This window comes from Lynx canadensis, chromosome D1 (genome assembly GCF_007474595.2).
Source record: "Lynx canadensis isolate LIC74 chromosome D1, mLynCan4.pri.v2, whole genome shotgun sequence".
Classification (NCBI taxonomy): domain Eukaryota; kingdom Metazoa; phylum Chordata; class Mammalia; order Carnivora; family Felidae; genus Lynx; species Lynx canadensis.
This window is the reverse complement of record NC_044312.2, coordinates 103,912,456-103,930,056: the sequence shown is the minus strand read 5'-3', so window position 1 is coordinate 103,930,056 and position 17,601 is coordinate 103,912,456. Positions and strand designations below refer to the sequence as shown.

Sequence of the window (17,601 nt, the reverse complement as noted above, 5' to 3'; positions counted from 1 at the left end):
TTGTAGAAAGGCACCTGGGGGCTCAGTTGGTTGAGCATCTGACTTTGGCTCAGGTCATGATCTCACAGGGCATGAGTTCGAGCCCCACGTTGGGCTCTGTGCTGACAACTCAGAGCCTGGGGCCTGCTTCAGATTCTGTGTCTCCTTCTCTCTCTGTGTCCCTCCCCAACTCATACTCTGTCTCTTTCTCTCAAAAATGAATAAACATTAAAAAAAATTGTTTTAAAGAAATGTTTGTAGATATGCATATATGCAGTGGTTCCTCCCACCCCTCATCTGCAGGGTATATATCCCACGATCCCCTAGGGGACGGTACCAAACCCTATATAGATACGCTTTTTCCTGTACACACCTACCTACGATAAAGTTTAATTTATAAATTAGGCACAGTAAGAGATTAACAATAACTGATAATAAAATAGAATAATTATAACAATGTACTATAATAAAAGCTATGTAAATATTGTCTATCTTTCAAAATGCCTTATTGTACTGTACTCTTCCCTCTTCGCGTTATGATGATGTAAAATGCCTACGTGACGAGACGAAGGGAGGTGGATGGCATAGGCATTGTGATGCAGCATTAGGCTACCATTGACCTTCTGGCGATAAGTCAGAAGGAAGATCATTGGCTTCTTGACTGCCGTTGACCCCAGGTAACTGAAGCCCCAGAAAGTGAAACCAAGAATAAGCTGGGGAGCCTGACTATACAGGAGTTAATATACACACACATATTCCTTTGCTTTGTCTGCTGAGCGGGCATAGAAGAAATAATACCCCACTCGCAAAAGCATACCTAGTGCCCAGATCTTGATTTCAAATACCTTCTCCAATAAAAGTAACCAAAGGCTCCTAGGAGAAATGGCTGATGATGCGACTGGGTCAGGTAATACACAAGAGGAGCCCAGAGCATCTCGTAGGACCACAACATAAGAAAGTGCTTAGAAAACCCAGGAAACAAACACAACACACTCTTGGGAATATGTCAAAGAGGGCACCAGAGCCAAATGAAAGTGCTCCCAATGACCAAAGCAGGAACAATCTGAGAAATACAACAAAGTAATTTGGATTATAACTCAACATGTATCTATGAGTCCACACTGGTACAATAAATAGGAAAGAAGAAGCAAATCTCCCATGCTGAATAAATTATGTAGAGACTCTAGGAGTTCCTTACATAAGGAAGAGAAGAAGGATGCCCCACTCCTTCGGTGTGGGCTGTGAATAAAACTTCCTTCCAAAAAGTACATTATAGAAAGGAAGGGAAAGGAGTAAATTTACAGTAGAGAAACCTGATAAACATTATCTTGGCCAGGGTATCAAAGGCAACACCAAATCATAACTCAGGTGGATACTATGTACCCTTGATACAATATAGTGAAAAAGTACTTTGCCCCACTGGTTTTACTCTCCAAACCCCACAACCACAGCCTAATTACCAGACAAATTCCAATAGAAGGACATCCCACAAAAATACCTGACCAGTACTCTTACTAACTGTCAAGGTCACTGGTCAAAGCCTGAGAACCTGCAACAGCCACAAGGAAGGAGCCTTAGGAGACATAAAAACTAAATGCAACACACAAACGATCCTAAAACAAAAAAGGTCATTAGGTAAAAACTAAGGGCATACGAATAAAGTAATATGATCTTTCAGATAGTCTCTTTGCCCTAATAGCCTATAAAAAGAGTGGATATTACCCTGTGAGTTTCAGAACACATATATCCTGAGTTTCAGTAATACGAGGATTTTGGAAATTCTAAAGATTTTGTTTGAAATTATTTCCAATCAAGCATTTAGTTCCTTACTTAAGATTAACAGTAGCCCTAAGTTGTGCTACTGACGGACCCACACGTTTTCTAAGCACTTACTTGCCTCTTCCAGACACTGGGGATAATGAGATGAACACTCATAATTGAATGTCCTTCCTTCAAGCAACTGAACTTACAGGAAGACACAGAAATGGGGGGGAAAACCCCACAGCAGTTACACTAGAGTTAGTGTCATAATCTCATCGTCGTTCATGTTACTTGACTTTAAAATAGGGATAATGGCCCACCTGTTAGGATTAGTCTTCACGTGCTTAGAAAAGTGGTTAAAGCTTAAACAAACTTAAAGCTAGTAAACAAACTTAATTCTCACCATCCTCAATCCTCATCGCTCACCATTTCTACATCTTGCGGACTTATGCATACTTCTGTATACCACTGTCTGTGTTTTTCCTTAATATCAAGGAGGATGGATTCCAGAGTAGAGCCAAATTCAATGACATGAGATGATAACCCAATTTCGTTATCACAAGTGAAGCCAGCAGTATGCATGGCCACCAATGAACCTTCTGAATCAAGCACTGGGGAGCCAGAAGCCCCAAAGTAAAAAGACGTGTCATAGGTAATCACATCAGGGCTGTGAGCTATTTCCTCGAAGGTTTTTCGAGTGCACATATGGATGTATTGCATCCCATAACTGCAACCCTCTCCCTTTCCAGCCTGAAGATATTCCTCATATTTCTTTTTTCGCTGACCCTGAGAGATCACTGTACAAGCATCACTAGACTTTTCCTCTCCATTTGGATGGCCAATGATGTATATCAACCCAGTAGATGGTGCACGAGCAATTCTACTATAGAGTCCCAAAGGTACTTGTTGTCCGTTTGCCTTCAGTTTCAGAACAGCATAATCAAGGGTGGCATCAGATATCTCAAACCACGGTTCAAGGAAAAAGCAGTTCTCATCTTTCTCGGGGAAGCTGTTATAACGAAATGTCACCCTTGCGCATTGACCAATCACGTCTGCCCACTTACTTGGCTCTATTCCTTCCCCCATAAAGTCACTTACTACGTGTCGACAGGTGAAAATGAACAACTCTTTGAAAACATAGCAGGTGGCACAACCCTTATTTCCATTGTTGTCCCATGACAGGTACCCCACTGAGTTACCGACAAGAGAAAGAAAGTTGTGCACTCTGATCGGGGTGGAGTTTCTCGTCATTTTCCCAAACTTTACTTTAAGTAATTTAAATAATGAGGTTTTGCTCTTTTTACTTTTCATTTCTTTCTTGAAGTTTTCTCTGATTTTTTCGCTTTCTCTTTTCAAACTGGGGTACTGAGCCACAATTTCTTCTCTCAGCACACTGGTGTTTCCTTTCTCTGATTCCGACTTTTGAGCGGCTACTGCCCTGGAGCTCATTCCTTTCTCTACCTCAACCTCAAAGAGCTTGCCTTCCAGGTCGTCCACGCTCTGTGTGCTTTCTAGAATGGAGTCCAGGTTTCTGATGAGCCTCCAATCCTCTTTCTCCAGAAAGGAGAGAAACCTGCCATCCTTGCACAGAGCATCCTTGATGGTTTCTCCTCTGAAAGCATAGACGCAGAGTTTGCACCCTTCTTTGTGAAGCTGCCTGCGTTTGACGATCCTTTTCTTTCTCTTCCCGATTGCGTGAATATAAAATTTGACACAGTCAGCGGATGCCTTTTCATGCCGGCCAGATACCTGGTTCCCTTCTTTCTGCTTACTTCTACTTCGGACAAATGTGATTTGTACATGGCAGCTCTCGGGGAAACAACTGAGGGGCATTCCAAGATTTATGTACCCTTCAATTCCTTCTTTGCCAACCGCCAGCATTTCTTTGCCCTGCTGAGTTTCTATCTCCTCCTTGACAGCCTTGAGAGTGTTGAGGGCCGCATAGAAGCTCTTCTCTTCACTCTGTGTGAGCTTGTGTTTCCTGGGGTTTACAGCCAAGGTAATGTAAATTGTCTTGTTGGGGGGCACAGTCTGGTCTTTGGGTCCTAGTGCCTGGATGTTAGTTATATCTTTTGGACCTTTTTTAGAGCCCCTCTTCATTGGAGAAATACTGGAATGACTCTCTTGTTCTTTATTGACCTAAAAATAAATGTGAAATATTTTAAAACTCCGATTACAACCTTACACAAGGAGGGTTAATCAAATAGCAGAAATTTAATGAAAAATTAAGAGCATTTGATTTCTGTATCTAAATGATACGTGTTCTATGCATCGGGGCCTAGGGGTCAACAGACACAAGTTTATATGGCAGCAATGCCACTTGCTGATAATGGGAATGACAATGGCAGGATTGTTGTAAAGATTCAATGTAATGTCATGTGTGACAATACCTAACACAATGACCAGCACATTAATGTGTTAACTTTTATTTTCCTTTCGTGATGCTGCTAATATTCTGGATCAGGAAAAAAAAAAAAAAAAAAAAAAAGGAACATAAGGTAATATAACTTTACTCTGCACATAACATACAAACTCTCAAAGACCATCTCTTCAGCCCCATCCTGTCGGAAACATCCTTGTCACACACCCTATGGGGACGGTGTAATGGATTTCCAAAGATTCCTGGGCAGATACAGACATTTTCAAAGAGGGAACAATGGGGTGCCTGGGTGGCTCAGTTGGTGAAGTGTCCGACTCTTGATCTCAGCTCAGGTCTTGATCTCACAGTTTTGAGGTCGAGCTGTGCGTTGGTGTGGAACCTACTTAAAAATTTTTTTAAAAATATAAAAACGAGGGGCATTTGGGTGGCTCAGTTAAGTGTCCAACTTTGGCTCAAGTCATGGTTTCACAGGTCATGAATTCGAGTCCTGCGCTGGATTCTGCTGTCAGCACTGAGTCTGCTTCAGATCCTCTGTCCCCCTCTCTCTGCCCCTCTCTAGCTCACACTCTCTCTCTTTCTCTCTCAAAAAGAAACATTTAAAAAATAAATAAATAAAATAAAGAATTTAAGAAAGGGAACTGGGTAGTATGTGGCTATTAGCTCACTCTGTCATGAAGTAGAACCAAAAGAAACATAACTAGGCTTGTCTTGGCTTCCCTAGATATTTGGATATTCTAGCTACAACCAGGAGAAAAGAAAACAAATGAAAGCTTTTATGTTGCATCCCCAAATTCTCAAAATTCTCAGCCTTCTTCTTGATAATTTCAAGGAGCATTTCAGACTCAGGATAGAATATGATGGTTTGATATGATCACAGAGCCCTGTTATTAGAAAGAGCCCTGACTTAATGTCAATAAATGTAAGTCCAAGTCTTCACCCCACTTCTGTCTCAAGCAAGAAGTCATTTCTCTCTCCCCATAAACATAATAAAATCCTCCCTCCCTCCCTAACAAGGTTATGATACGCATTATTATGTTTTACTTTTTTTTTTTTTTTTTTTTGAGAGAGAGACCATGCGAGCAAGGGAGAGAGAGAAAGAATCTCAAGCAGGCTCCAGGCCTAGCACGGAGCCCGATGCAGGGCTTGAACTCATGACTGTGAGTTCATGACCTAAGCTGAAATCACGAGTGAGATGCTCAACTGAGCCACCCAGGTGCCTGGAGGATCATTATTTTAAAATTTGTTTTGTAGACCAGAAAGCACAATACAAATGTAGGTTATTGTTGTGATCAAATACATGAGCCATATTTGGGATAGCATATAGCTTCATGCTATGAAATGGTGTTAATGTTTTTATTCCATAGTTGACTATAATACATGATATTGTACTTTTTGTTGTTGTTGTTCAGGAAGTGTTACAATAGTTTTTACCAAAGGCTGCTTTGATATGGCCAAGATTTATATTAAAACTGGGGTGCCTGGGTGGCTTAATAGGTTGAGCATTTGACTCTTGATTTGGGCTCAAGTCAAGCGTCTGACTCTTGATTTGGGCTCAGGTCATGATCTCAGGGTTCATGAGTTTGAGCCCCACATTAGGCTCCAGGCTAATGGTGCACAACCAGCTTGGGATTCTCTCTCTTTACCTCTCTGTCCCTCCCTCACTCACTCTCTCTCAAAATAAATAAATAAAATTTAAAAAACTATACTAAAACTATAAAATAGAACAAATGGATAAGAAAGATTTTAAAAAAATTTTTTAATGTTTTATTTACTTTTGAGAGAGAGAGAGAGAGAGAGAGAGACAGAGTACGAGCAGGGCAGGGGCAGAGAGAGAGAAGGAGACACAGAATCCGAAGCAGGCTCCAGGCTCTGAGCTGTCAGCACAGAGCTGGACACGGGGCTCGAACCCACAAACCATATCATGACCTGAGCTGAAGTCAGATGCTTAACCGACTGAGCCACCCAGGTGCCCCAAGAAAGATTTTAACTTAATATCCTCAACCTACCATGAGGTAATTTCTTGGAAGAGAGAACTATGGCACCCAGTGTCAAGGAGAGCTGTGTCTCGTATCGGTATATTCCATAAATAGTATTTACAAACATACCTGATGAAAATAGTAATCAATTTTCATATTACGCTTTTCATCAAATGCGATCCTCTGTGATCTGCGCTTTGTAGGGCTCATGGTGGCTTAAAGATGAATCGACAGTTCAGCCAAAACACTAGTTTCCCAAAGGTTCAAGAGCTGTGTCTTCAGAGCTGTGTTCATTGTATAGAGGATAATGTTAACAGGGACCCCACATCCCACGCTTCCCCTGTGGGCTCTAGCACCCTCTCTTCAAAGACGTTAACCTAGCACCAGACCCTTTACCAATGACTATAATCACCTCAACAATACAAGGTCCCTTCTATAGAGCACCGCACGTTAGATACCACACTAAATACTTTACAAAAATTATCTCTAATTGCCAATCCCCCCAGATACCGTGCAAAGCAGGTATATTTGCTTTTTGCAGATGAGGAACGTATAACTCAGATCAGGCAGGTGACCCTCAAGGCCAGAGCTACGTGGCAGAGATGCAATTCAAACGTAGGTATAAATGCCTCACAGAAGGGTAGTTCTGCAGTTTGAGAATGCAGAAGTATGTTCTAGTTCCACTGATGTCAAAATCTGGCCCCCACTTAAGGTGGGGGTAGCACAGGGATGGTGTAATTACAGAGGAATGGATGGGAAAAGGACCATAAAGACAAAATAATCTTGGAATGAGAGTTTACCTGGGAAGAATCAGGAAGTTTCGTTGCTGCTCGTCTGTTGGTTTTGTTTGTCTGTTTGTTTAAAGGGGTATTTTTCCTTCTATCTTTCTTCTCATGACCCCACGGAAGAGAATGAACAATGTAAATAAAACAGTGCAATTTTCATTAGTAGTAAATAGAAGAAAAGCCATAGAGGGCAAAAGCCCTCTGTTTTCAGTATCCCAACATGTACCATGATGCCGGCACGTGGTGAGCTCTCAATACAGACACATTTATAAAGATCCAATGAAGGAATGGAGTCTGCACATGATATGCTATGCCCTATCCTAAGAGCTCTTTATAAATGATCTCATTTAATTCTCCCAACTCTGTGAGATAGGCATTCTTAGTTCTATTTTGTGAATAAAAATCTTGAGATCCGGAGAGACTAAACTATTTACTCAAGGTTACAAAGCTCCAGCATACTTTTGATTACGAACATTTCAAATAGGAACGACAACAAAAAAAGAGAATAGTATAATGATTGATTTGGGCTCAAGTCAAGCGTCTGACTCTTGATTTGGGCTCAGGTCATGATCTCATATGCCTAGTGATTGTTCATTTTTTGCCAAATTTGCATCATCTTTTTATTTTACTAGATTATTTTACACTTAGATACATCGTGACATTTTATCCCTAATTATCTCTTTCCAGCTCTACAAATGAAGAACTTTTTCTTGTATAATTACAATACTGATTTGTTTAGACCAAGAGCCAACTGAGGTACACAAGCCTGTCTTTAATTGTGTCTCTTGGGGTGCCTGGCCGGCTCAGTCGGAAAAGCATGCAACTCAATCTCGGGGTCGTAAGTTCGAGCCCCATGTTGGGTGTAGAGATTACTTAAAAATAAAAACTTAAATAAAACCCAGGGTGCCTGGGTGGCTCAGTTGGTTAAACGTCCGACTTCGGCTCAGGTCACGATCTTGTGGTTTGTGGGTTCCAGCCCAGCATCAGGCTCTGTGCTGCCAGCTCAGCTGGGTTCCTTCTCCTTGTTTAACTTATGCTCTAGCCTGTCTGTTTCTTGTCAAGTGGAAGTTCTCAGAGACTGTGCCCTTACCCATTTCACTGTGGAGCAGGAGCCTGGGCTTCATTCTTTACTGGTAATGAGCTACCCAGGAAACTCTAGCGTCTCTGAGCCTAACTCTCCTATTTGTAAAACGAGGCCATAATTCTAAATGAGGTAAAGAATATGAAGTTGCTGCATCAACGTTAGTTTTTATAAGACCACCTGGATTCAAATATCTGGTTACCACTTACTAGCTGCATGACCTTGGGCAGACTAATTAAGCACTATCTCCTCGTCCACATCTCTAAGACGGGAGGAGTGGTGGAATCTGTCCCTCTGCTTGTGGAGATTAAAAAATACAATTCATATAAAGCCTTTAGAACAGTTCCTGGAACATAACAGGCTGCCCAGTAAATATTACTACTATCACTATTATCAATATCAATATACTTACCACAATTCTTAAACTGCAGAGAACCTGGGGAAACAGAAACAGATACATATCATGGAGCAGTGGGGCTATGTTGTAAGATCCTTGAAGGCAAGAACTTACTGCCCAATAGTTAAGAGAATCTGGGGGTTCAGTGTGCTGTTGAGGATGACCCCAACTGGCGGACTTTGAGACAGGACCCAGGTGATTTAGCAGTGATTATTACATATGAACCAAAAGAAAAAATATATATATATATATATATATACATATGTGTGCGTGTGTATATATATATATATGTATATATATATGTATGTATATATATGTATATATATATGTATGTATATATATGTATATATATATATGTATACATATAAAGTGGACAGAAAGAAACGTGACTTTTGAACTATACGGGGGTGAACTGGAGCATTCACAGTGGAAAAAGAGGTTAAGAAAACACCCCAATATCCACCTCCTGCCCCCAACATCATTTCCAGTATCCAGCTGGAACCATATTACAGCAAATGCGAAGTGTCGTTAGCTAGCTCTCATACTCCAGCCCGGTCTTAGAGTTGGAGAAGGCTCTGCTGACCTGAACGACTTGCCCAATGTCCTCCAGTAAGGTGATTAAGAAAGACAGGGACATCTCCTGCCCACCCAGAGCCTCTCTCTTGGAATTCTTCCCGCACTCGTCTCTCTCTTTCGCTCTCCCTCGCTCGCCCCATCTTCCTCCCCTCTCCTCCAGCTTCCTCCCCTCCCCATCTCCTCTGTCTCCTTCACGAACTCCTCCTCCCCCCTCCCCCTTTACCCTGGAGCAAGTGCACTGATCTGAGCCAGACAAGAAGAGGATCGATCGGGTCTCGGTGGACCCTAGGCCACCACCCCGCTCCCCGCCCCCTCCCGCACAGGGAGTGATCAGCAGCCGCCACGGAAATAAAAGCCTCCTCCCGCGCTCCGCGCGTGGGTGGCTGTGTCCTGCCCAGACCTGCAGGCGCGCGTGCGCTTCCGCCCTCCTGCGCCTCCGCAGGCCTTCGGCACTCGAATCCAGCGCCCTTCCGTGATCGGTGCTTATTGGAGGAAACCAAGGCCTAGGAGCTTCGGCTGGAAGACCGCCGGGGAGGGGCGCCAGGGATAGCTCGGCGGGCTCTACCCGCGGGAGGCAGGGCTGAGGTTCTAGAACTTTTCCCGCCTTTCGCGACCCGCTGCTCCGCCCACTGCTGGGTTCTTTCCTCTTTTATGTCCGCCCGGCTTCTAACAGCCTCTGCCTCTGCCTGCACCCACCTCTCTCCACCGCCGTCTCTGCGTCTTCGCTTCTTTGGACACCCCGGAAACGGGCCTGGCTGTTGGGGGTGGGGGCCCCCAGAATAAACTATTAGAAAGCGTGTTTGTGTCAGTCCCTCCAGCCTGTAACGAAACCTTCCGAACTTCATCCCCACTGCCAGTGGAGGGGCCAGACTTAGGGGAGTCAGCGCCTATTCTCTTCCCTATGAACTTTTCTCTGACACAAGTACAGCCACAACTGATGGCGGTAGAGACCAACTGTATTGTTAATAAGGCGGATTTTCAAGCGTAGACCTTCTAAAGTTTAGGCCAGATAAACACGAGGATTCCTTAAAAGATTTCTTTACTCCCAGGGACAAAATAAACTCAGCCCTTGGGGGACCTTCAACAAAAAGCAAGCTGGGGCTGAACCTCAGGCAAGATCCGCTGTTCTCACCTTTGAGTTCAGAGAGCACTGGAGAGAAAGTTAATGGGACCTCAGGACTACACGGATCCGGAGTTGTGGCAGCAGAAACTGACTAGGTGTTTGCTGGGGCTTCCAAGGATGTCAAATGCTGGCTCCCAGAAATCTCAGCAGAACTACCTGTTGATAAGACAAAGCTAAGCTTACTGCTTCTTGAGGTTTTGGGAAGAAATAGCTTCACAGAACTTTGGTAGCATTTCAGAAGGAGGAGAGCAAGGTTGGGCTATTTATTGAGATTTTGACGTCTGGTTTAAATCAGGTCTTTAATGTGGGGAATTGGTTAGGATAGAGTAAGCACTGGGTGACAGTTTAGAATTGGTGGGTAACAAGGCAAGGATTTTCAAGGTTTGGGATGCCAACTGTACTTTGATGATTTCAACTGAAGAGTGCTTGGGTCTTTGAGGAAGTTCCTGGAATAAACAATAAAGATATTTGCAACTTTCATGTCCCTGGGCAAAACTTTGCTGGGAGAGTAAATTTATTTTGATGAAAACAGTAGATAAATCATATTAATGTAGTTGGCAAGCTATGTGAATGTAGAGGCTTCAGTGCTCTTAATGATGAACACGATGGAGAACATAATCACCACGTGTCACTTATTTTACCCTGGAAAGCAGCTCAGCTCACTCAGGAAAACACATTTGACATGGTTTGTTACACACAGAATTCAGACACGGAGAGGCTGAACTTATTAGAAAACATTTTCATAACGTTAACGTTGGGTCTTATAAAACACATCAGTTTTTAAAATTAGAACATGCTCTCCCCTTGGGCACTGCAGAAGAAATGCACATCTTTTTTTTTTTTTTTTTTTTTTAAGTTTCCAGGGACAAACCTCAGTCCTTTCAGGATATGATACTATCCAGCCGTATGGGTTTTTTATGCCCCATCTCTCCCAGCCTGAAATTTTTCTGTATCGTGTCCCTGTCAGTGAATTTTCTCAAACCTCTAAATCAGCTCCATGACCAAAGGGGTGACTCACCGAATAAAAGAGTTCGTCCCAAATTCCGCCGTCAGTCACCAGTCACTCACAGGAACTTGCGACTTTGGGGTGATCTTTGCCTCCAGCCAGGAATTCCGCCTTCGGGGCAAAAATGGTCTCTGGGCAAGTGGTCTCTGCCCTTCTGGCCAATGAACGAGAGGTCCCGAGTCCCTTTGGTCTCATTGGGCAGCAGCTCTCTTACTGCGGAAGCCTATTGGTCGCGCTCTAGCCTCCCCGTGGAGGGCGCGAAAGTGTGTGAACGATGCGCGGCCAATGAGCGTCCGCAAGCCCGGCAGGGGTCTGAGGCGCGGGAGTCTGCGCACCCTCCCTCCCTAAGCGTTCCTAGTCGCGGTGAGCTAGATCTGCCTCGCTGCCGGCTTCATCCCCCTCCTTTCCCTAGCCCCAAATCCTCGAGACACTCCCTGGGGAGGGGAGGAGGGGCTTAAGAGGGCGCGGGGCGGGAGGCAGGACACTGGGCGCGAGCCACTGAGGGGGCCCCAGGCCTGTGCGAGGGAACCCGCAGTGGAAGTGGGTGGGTGGAAACGCGGCTTCCGGATTCACAGCTGTCCCCTCCTGCATATCCTGTTGCGGGTGGAGGCGGAGGCACTAGCCAGGGTTCTGCAGCTTGTCACAAGCTCCAGCGCGCTGGACTAGCTGCTGGTGGGTGAAGAGGCGGGGGACTTGGGCGGCTCTGGCATTCCCAGCAGACGGGACAGGTCCCAAGACTATGACAGTCAGGAAGAAGCTGCGAATGGAGTTGGAGTGAACGACTTTGTCGTAAATCGATTCTCTAAACGTCCATCCATCTATATATGCAGGAGTTTACAATCTTGATGAAGAAAACGGTATGGACTTTGGGAATATGAATCTCAGAGCTGACAGCTTCAGTAGGGTAGGGCTTGTAGACAGCCTGCTGTTTACGGATCTACCATCAAGAGCAGATGTGCACGTATTCCGTGCTGTATTTGAAAATGAACCACGGTTACAACCGTGACAACTTTTCTGCAATTGACAGAGGAATAGATGATGTGCGCAGAAGGATAGGGTTGACAAGTGTGTTAGTAACAACAATATATGTGATAATTTGGGGGAACTGGATTTAATGTGCATACAGTGCACCCAACGTAGCTTCAGTTACTGCTTCCTCTTCTGTGGGTTCTCTGGGGTTTCGTTGGAGTAGCTTTTTAAAAGCCAAAAAGAAACAGAAAACCCAGATTGTACGAAAGTTTCACCACTAAATATCTCCTCTGACTCATTACAAGTTTCTATGCTCCTGAGAGTAATGCATGCAGTGATCACCAAAGAATTAACTTTGGCCGATCCTTTTTTTTTTTTTTTTTTTTTAATTCATTGTAGATTCTGAAGAGGTAAAAACTTCAGTGACAAGAGGTGATAAAAATACGGAGTTGAAATTGCCCAACCGGATCTATCCAGTTTTGGAGAGCTATCCTGGTGACTTACCAACATTGACCAGCAACCTCCTGGTCCATTATTCCAGCTGACCGTTAGCATTTGATGGGCTTTTGAGATATTGTCTGGAAACTAAGAAAGGGATCTGAACTATGAAGAAGAGTGATGTTGTTTTTTTTTTGGTATTATTGAAGCCACTGTATGTGCAGATACTATTGAGTAAGAAAACCTATAACGACAGAAAAATCTAGACAGTCCACTGAGAATGTATTTATGTAGATGTGAATCATTTTCTGGGTCTTTTTCTCTTTCCTTCCCTCCTTCCATTTTTTGCCTTTTGTACATTTCAGTGTTGAAACAAAGTAGTGACTTAGTAGGCAACAGGCTTAACAACACTTTCTAAAACATGGATGTTAAGAATTCAACATTTTGTTTCTATGAAATATTAGTGCACAAGAAGATAGTGAAAAGTTGAAATATAAAATATGTTCCTATCTGTGCAATATCTGTGAAACTATACCTACTATGTGGCAAGATATCTGTCACTTTTTTCTTAAATATTTCTATTATTTTGTATAGTTTTAACAGTATTTTTATTTTTTCAACTTTTTTTTTTTTTTTTTTTGGGGGGACAGAGAGAGACAGAGCATGAACAGGGGAGGGGCAGAGAGAAAGGGAGACACAGAATCGGAAACAGGCTCCAGGCTCCGAGCCATCAGCCCAGAGCCTGACGCGGGGCTCGAACTCACGGACCGCGAGATCGTGACCTGGCCGAAGTCGGACGCTTAACCGACTGCGCCACCCAGGCGCCCCAACAGTATTTTTAAAACATTTCTGGCTTGGTAAGTTATGTGTTGGCTTCTTGGGGAAAGGGCATTAAATCACAAATATTTCCTAAACCTTAGATATATTTGCAATAAAATATATTTTGCCTTAAGGTAATAGGAAAATAAACATTTTTTGGATGAAAGATTACATTTTTTCCCCTTCATAATCCCTACATCTTTTGGTTACTGTATTTTTTTCTTCCAATTTCAGAAAAAAATGAAGTTGTACTTTCAAAGTTACAAAATAGAGCGAGTAAGCACTAAACCAAATAAAATTCACATTGTCAAGACTAGAAACCAAAAAAATTTTTAAAAAGCTATTTGACCATTAAACTTATTTATGAAAGCGTCCTCTTTTTTTTTCTTTTGTCTGCTAAAGACCAGAGTTCTTAGAATTACCAGAAAACTAAAAAAAGAAAAAAAGAAAGAAAGAAAAATAGCTGTATTCCTTGTCAGTGCTTAATCAAACAGGCTATTTCTTAATTCCTATATTATAGGTACAGAGGACAACTCTTTCCCATCACTAGCCCCAAAGAGTTTTTTCTTCCATAATTAACTTGTAGTCAGTACATAGTTTGGGGGTGGGGGAAGGACCTTTCTCCTTGATGGGAAGGAACTAATTTTTACATGTGAGGTCAACTATAAAGGTAACAGAATGCAATGAGTTTTCTTCCATAAACATAAACACCATTTTATTTCTTGCCTCTTTCTTATATGCGGCTAGATAGTTAAGAGCAAATGGACTTAACACAGCATCATTTTTATGGTTAATTCCTGGGTGTGTTTATTCTGCTACAGAAATTAACCCTGTTATTATATTCAAAGCTTATACTACTCTGACTTTTTGGAAACATGTAAAAATAACTCTATTGTGGCTTTTCATAGGTTTGTATGGTACTGTGGTCTATAAACATTAATTTTATTTATTTTTTTTATTTTTTTTTAACGTTTATTTATTTTTGAGACAGAGAGAGACCGAGCATGAACGGGGGAGGGTCAGAGAGAGGGAGACACAGAATCTGAAACAGGCTCCAGGCCCTGAGCTGTCAGCACAGAGCCCGACACGGGGCTCGAACTCACGGACCGCGAGATCATGACCTGAGCCGAAGTCGGCCGCTTAACCGACTGAGCCACCCAGGCGCCCCTATAAACATTAATTTTAATAAATAGCTCATATATTCTAATTTTATTATGGGAAACAGATATGAATAGATACAACAATAATATGCATGGGTATCATTATGCTGTAATAACTGATCTGTTTGGAGAATGTTTACAGCAACTCTTGAATCCTTACTAGAAAATCTTAATTAGATAATGTTCCTATTAAGGTATTACATAAAACCTGTAAAAGTATAACTTCATCTGCAGTTTTGGTTATTAATTTTTTTTTGGCAAGGTCTTCTTGTAGGAAAAGATTATATCATACATGAAGTTGCCTTGTTTTCCATTTTTCCCTCAGGATTTATTTTAAAAGCCTTGGCTGCTCCACAAAACACAAACAAAAACCAAAAAAGTAAATAAACAAAAATTCCAGGTTCGTCCTAGTTGATACAAGTTTTTTTTGTTTGTTGCCCTAACTCATTCTTTTTTATTGAAGGCACTGTAAATAAATACCTGTTTCAATAATCCAAGATATGTGATCAAGTTAAAAATAAATTGTTGGTGGTGTATACAATTTTGTTGTAATTACTTTTGTAGTAATTTGTAAACTGAGAGAGGGTTGTGGGATTCCTTGGCAAAGGTCAGCCAGGCTGTTTGCTTTGGCTGATGGGCTACACTTATGTCTGCCCATGGAAGGAGTCAAGAGGGTGTACAGGCAAACAAAATCTGCTGGGCGACTGGTCTGAGCTCCTACTCTCTGCCTGACACATGCATTTGCTTGTTTCAATTAACCCTGTACGGAAGATGTGGTCATCTTCCTGGATTCACAAATCAAATGTTTAGCAAGTATTTGCCCAGAAACATTCTTTTTTTTTTTTTTTTTTAATTTTTTTTCAACATTTTTATTTTTGGGACACAGAGAGACAAAGCATGAATGGGGGAGGGGCAGAGAGAGAGGGAGACACAGAATTGGAAACAGGCTCCAGGCTCTGAGCCATCAGCCCAGAGCCCGACGCGGGGCTCGAACTCACGGACCGCGAGATCGTGACCTGGCTGAAGTCGGACGCTTAACCGACTGCGCCACCCAGGCGCCCCTGCCCAGAAACATTCTTGTAAGGATTTGAAACTAAGGCTAAACTCTTCCTGTTGAACTATGGTTGCCTTTAGTATTTAAAGGCCAAGGGCACAGCGGCTCACCTCTTCCTGTGTATTTTTTCATTTATGCAAGCCTTTCTTCAACACATAAATTTCCAGTTACAAGTTATAAGACCCAATTCTGGATTCTATAAAGGGTGAAATGTTGAGAAGAGTCCTGCCCTCAAATTGGGAAGAAGGAAAAGGTACACACGTAATATAATTTCCAACATGGTTTCATTCATTTAAAACACATGTAGATGGGAATGCAAGCTGGTGCAGCCACCCTGGAAAACAGTATGGAGGTTCCTCAAAAAACTAAAAATAGAACTACCCTATGACCCAGCAATTGCACTACTAGGCATTTATCCACGGGATACAGGTGTGCTGTTTCGAAGGGACACATGCACCCCCATGTTTATAGCAGCACTATCAACAATAGCCAAAGTATGGAAAGAGCTCAAATGCCCATCGATGGATGAATGGATAAAGAAGATGTGGGATACCTATACAATGGAGTATTACTCAGCAATCAAGAAGAATGAAATCTTGCCATTTGCAAATATGTGGATGGAACCGGAGGGTATTATGCTAAGCGAAATTAGAGAAAGACAAAAATCATATGACTTCACTCATATGAGGACTTTAAGAGACAAAACAGATGAACATAAGGGAAGGGCAACAAAAAGAATATAAAAACAGGGAGGGGGACAAAACAGAAGAGACTCATAAATATGGAGAACAAGCTGAGGGTTGCTGGAGGGGTTGTGGGAGGGGGGATGGGCTAAATGGGTAAGGGGCACTAAGGAATCTACTCCTGAAATCATTGTTGCACCATATATGCTAGTTAATTCGGATATAAATCTAAAAATTAAAAAAAAATTTTAAATGTAGATTTCCTGCTTCCAGATATTGTACTGGCTGTTAGGGATACAGAGTTGAACGAATACATTGCTCACATTCATGGACTCCGAGCAGTTTATTTATTTTTTATGTTTATTTAATTTTGAGAGAGAGGGAGGGGCAGCGGAGAGAGAGGAGAGAATCCCAAACAGGCTTCTTGCTATCAGTGCAGAGCCTAACACCGGGCTCAAACTCACAAACCCACAAACCCATGAGATCATGACCTGAGCCAAAAGTAAGAGTCGGCTGGCCACTTAATGAACTGAGCCACCCAGGTGCCCTAAGAGCAGTTCAATACAATATAGTTCTAACTAAGCACGGTACTTCTCCAGGACACACTATACGTGTTTGCTGTTTAAAGTTTTGTAAAGCTTTATGTAATTTTGCCTTGGAAAACATTTATTTTGATTTTCTGGGAATTAGGGGAGCCCTGATTCTATTCTAACTATTTTGAAAAGTCCTTGGAGAACTGGAAGAACCAGATGTGCGGGGTGTGAGAAATTGTTGTCAAATCTTCGCCCTTCCCTGTATACACACCTTTCGCCCTGTGACTTTGCAGTCCCTCCCATCTCATTAATGTCAGGCTTAGCCCCCTGATTTGCTTTAGACAGCAGAACGTGTGCAGAACCAAAACTTGCTGAGCTTGGCCTTGGGTGTCACTGGGTCTTTCTTTGGTTTCTGCCATCCTGCTAGTACTGCCTCGTGAAGTGGCCAGGCTTCAGCGAGGCAGCGCATGTAATGGCTGTCCAAACACACCAGGCACAAATGCTCCGTAAACGATAGTCGCTGTCTTTGTTACTTCTTTTATTGCCATCATGTTACTCTTTGCTGTATGCCTGTCTAGAAGGCCGTGTGCACTAGGTCAAAAGTTGCACATGATTTCTACGTTTGGGGGAATACTGCCAAATTACTATACAGAAAGGATGTACCAAATTACTCTTCCACCAGCAGGACGAAGTGATATTCATTTCATCTTGAGGTCCTAAATGTTGAGCGACCGGGATTCCTAAAGTCAGAGCCAGATCACGGAAACTCCGGATCCGCCCGAGACCAGGAGGTAACACTCTCATCAGGAGCCTCTGCTTAGACTTTTAGGAGGGTGCCTGCACCGCCCGATGGCAGAGACACCAGGAGGAGGTACCTGCAC

The 17,601-nt window shown here is 42.7% G+C and overlaps 1 protein-coding gene across 3 annotated transcripts; it reads right to left on the bottom strand.

The window, feature by feature from the left end:
- Positions 1 to 163: 163 nt before the first annotated feature.
- FAM111A (family with sequence similarity 111 member A) lies at positions 164 to 11,593 on the bottom strand. 3 transcript variants are annotated; one of them, XM_030332671.1, is made up of 7 exons: positions 11,077 to 11,593; positions 10,068 to 10,214; positions 9,336 to 9,690; positions 8,375 to 8,398; positions 6,897 to 6,986; positions 6,226 to 6,380; positions 164 to 3,879 (listed from the first exon to the last, which is right to left on the bottom strand). In XM_030332671.1, exons 6-7 carry the CDS (start codon positions 6,304 to 6,306, stop codon positions 2,149 to 2,151), a joined length of 1,812 nt encoding a protein of 603 aa, XP_030188531.1. In that variant the 5' UTR covers positions 6,307 to 6,380; positions 6,897 to 6,986; positions 8,375 to 8,398; positions 9,336 to 9,690; positions 10,068 to 10,214; positions 11,077 to 11,593; the 3' UTR covers positions 164 to 2,148. The 3 variants fall into 3 exon arrangements, with proteins under 3 accessions (XP_030188531.1, XP_030188529.1, XP_030188530.1); XM_030332669.1 differs by lacking the exon at positions 9,336 to 9,690; XM_030332670.1 differs by lacking the exon at positions 9,336 to 9,690 and having other exon boundaries at positions 6,897 to 6,983.
- Positions 11,594 to 17,601: the final 6,008 nt, after the last annotated feature.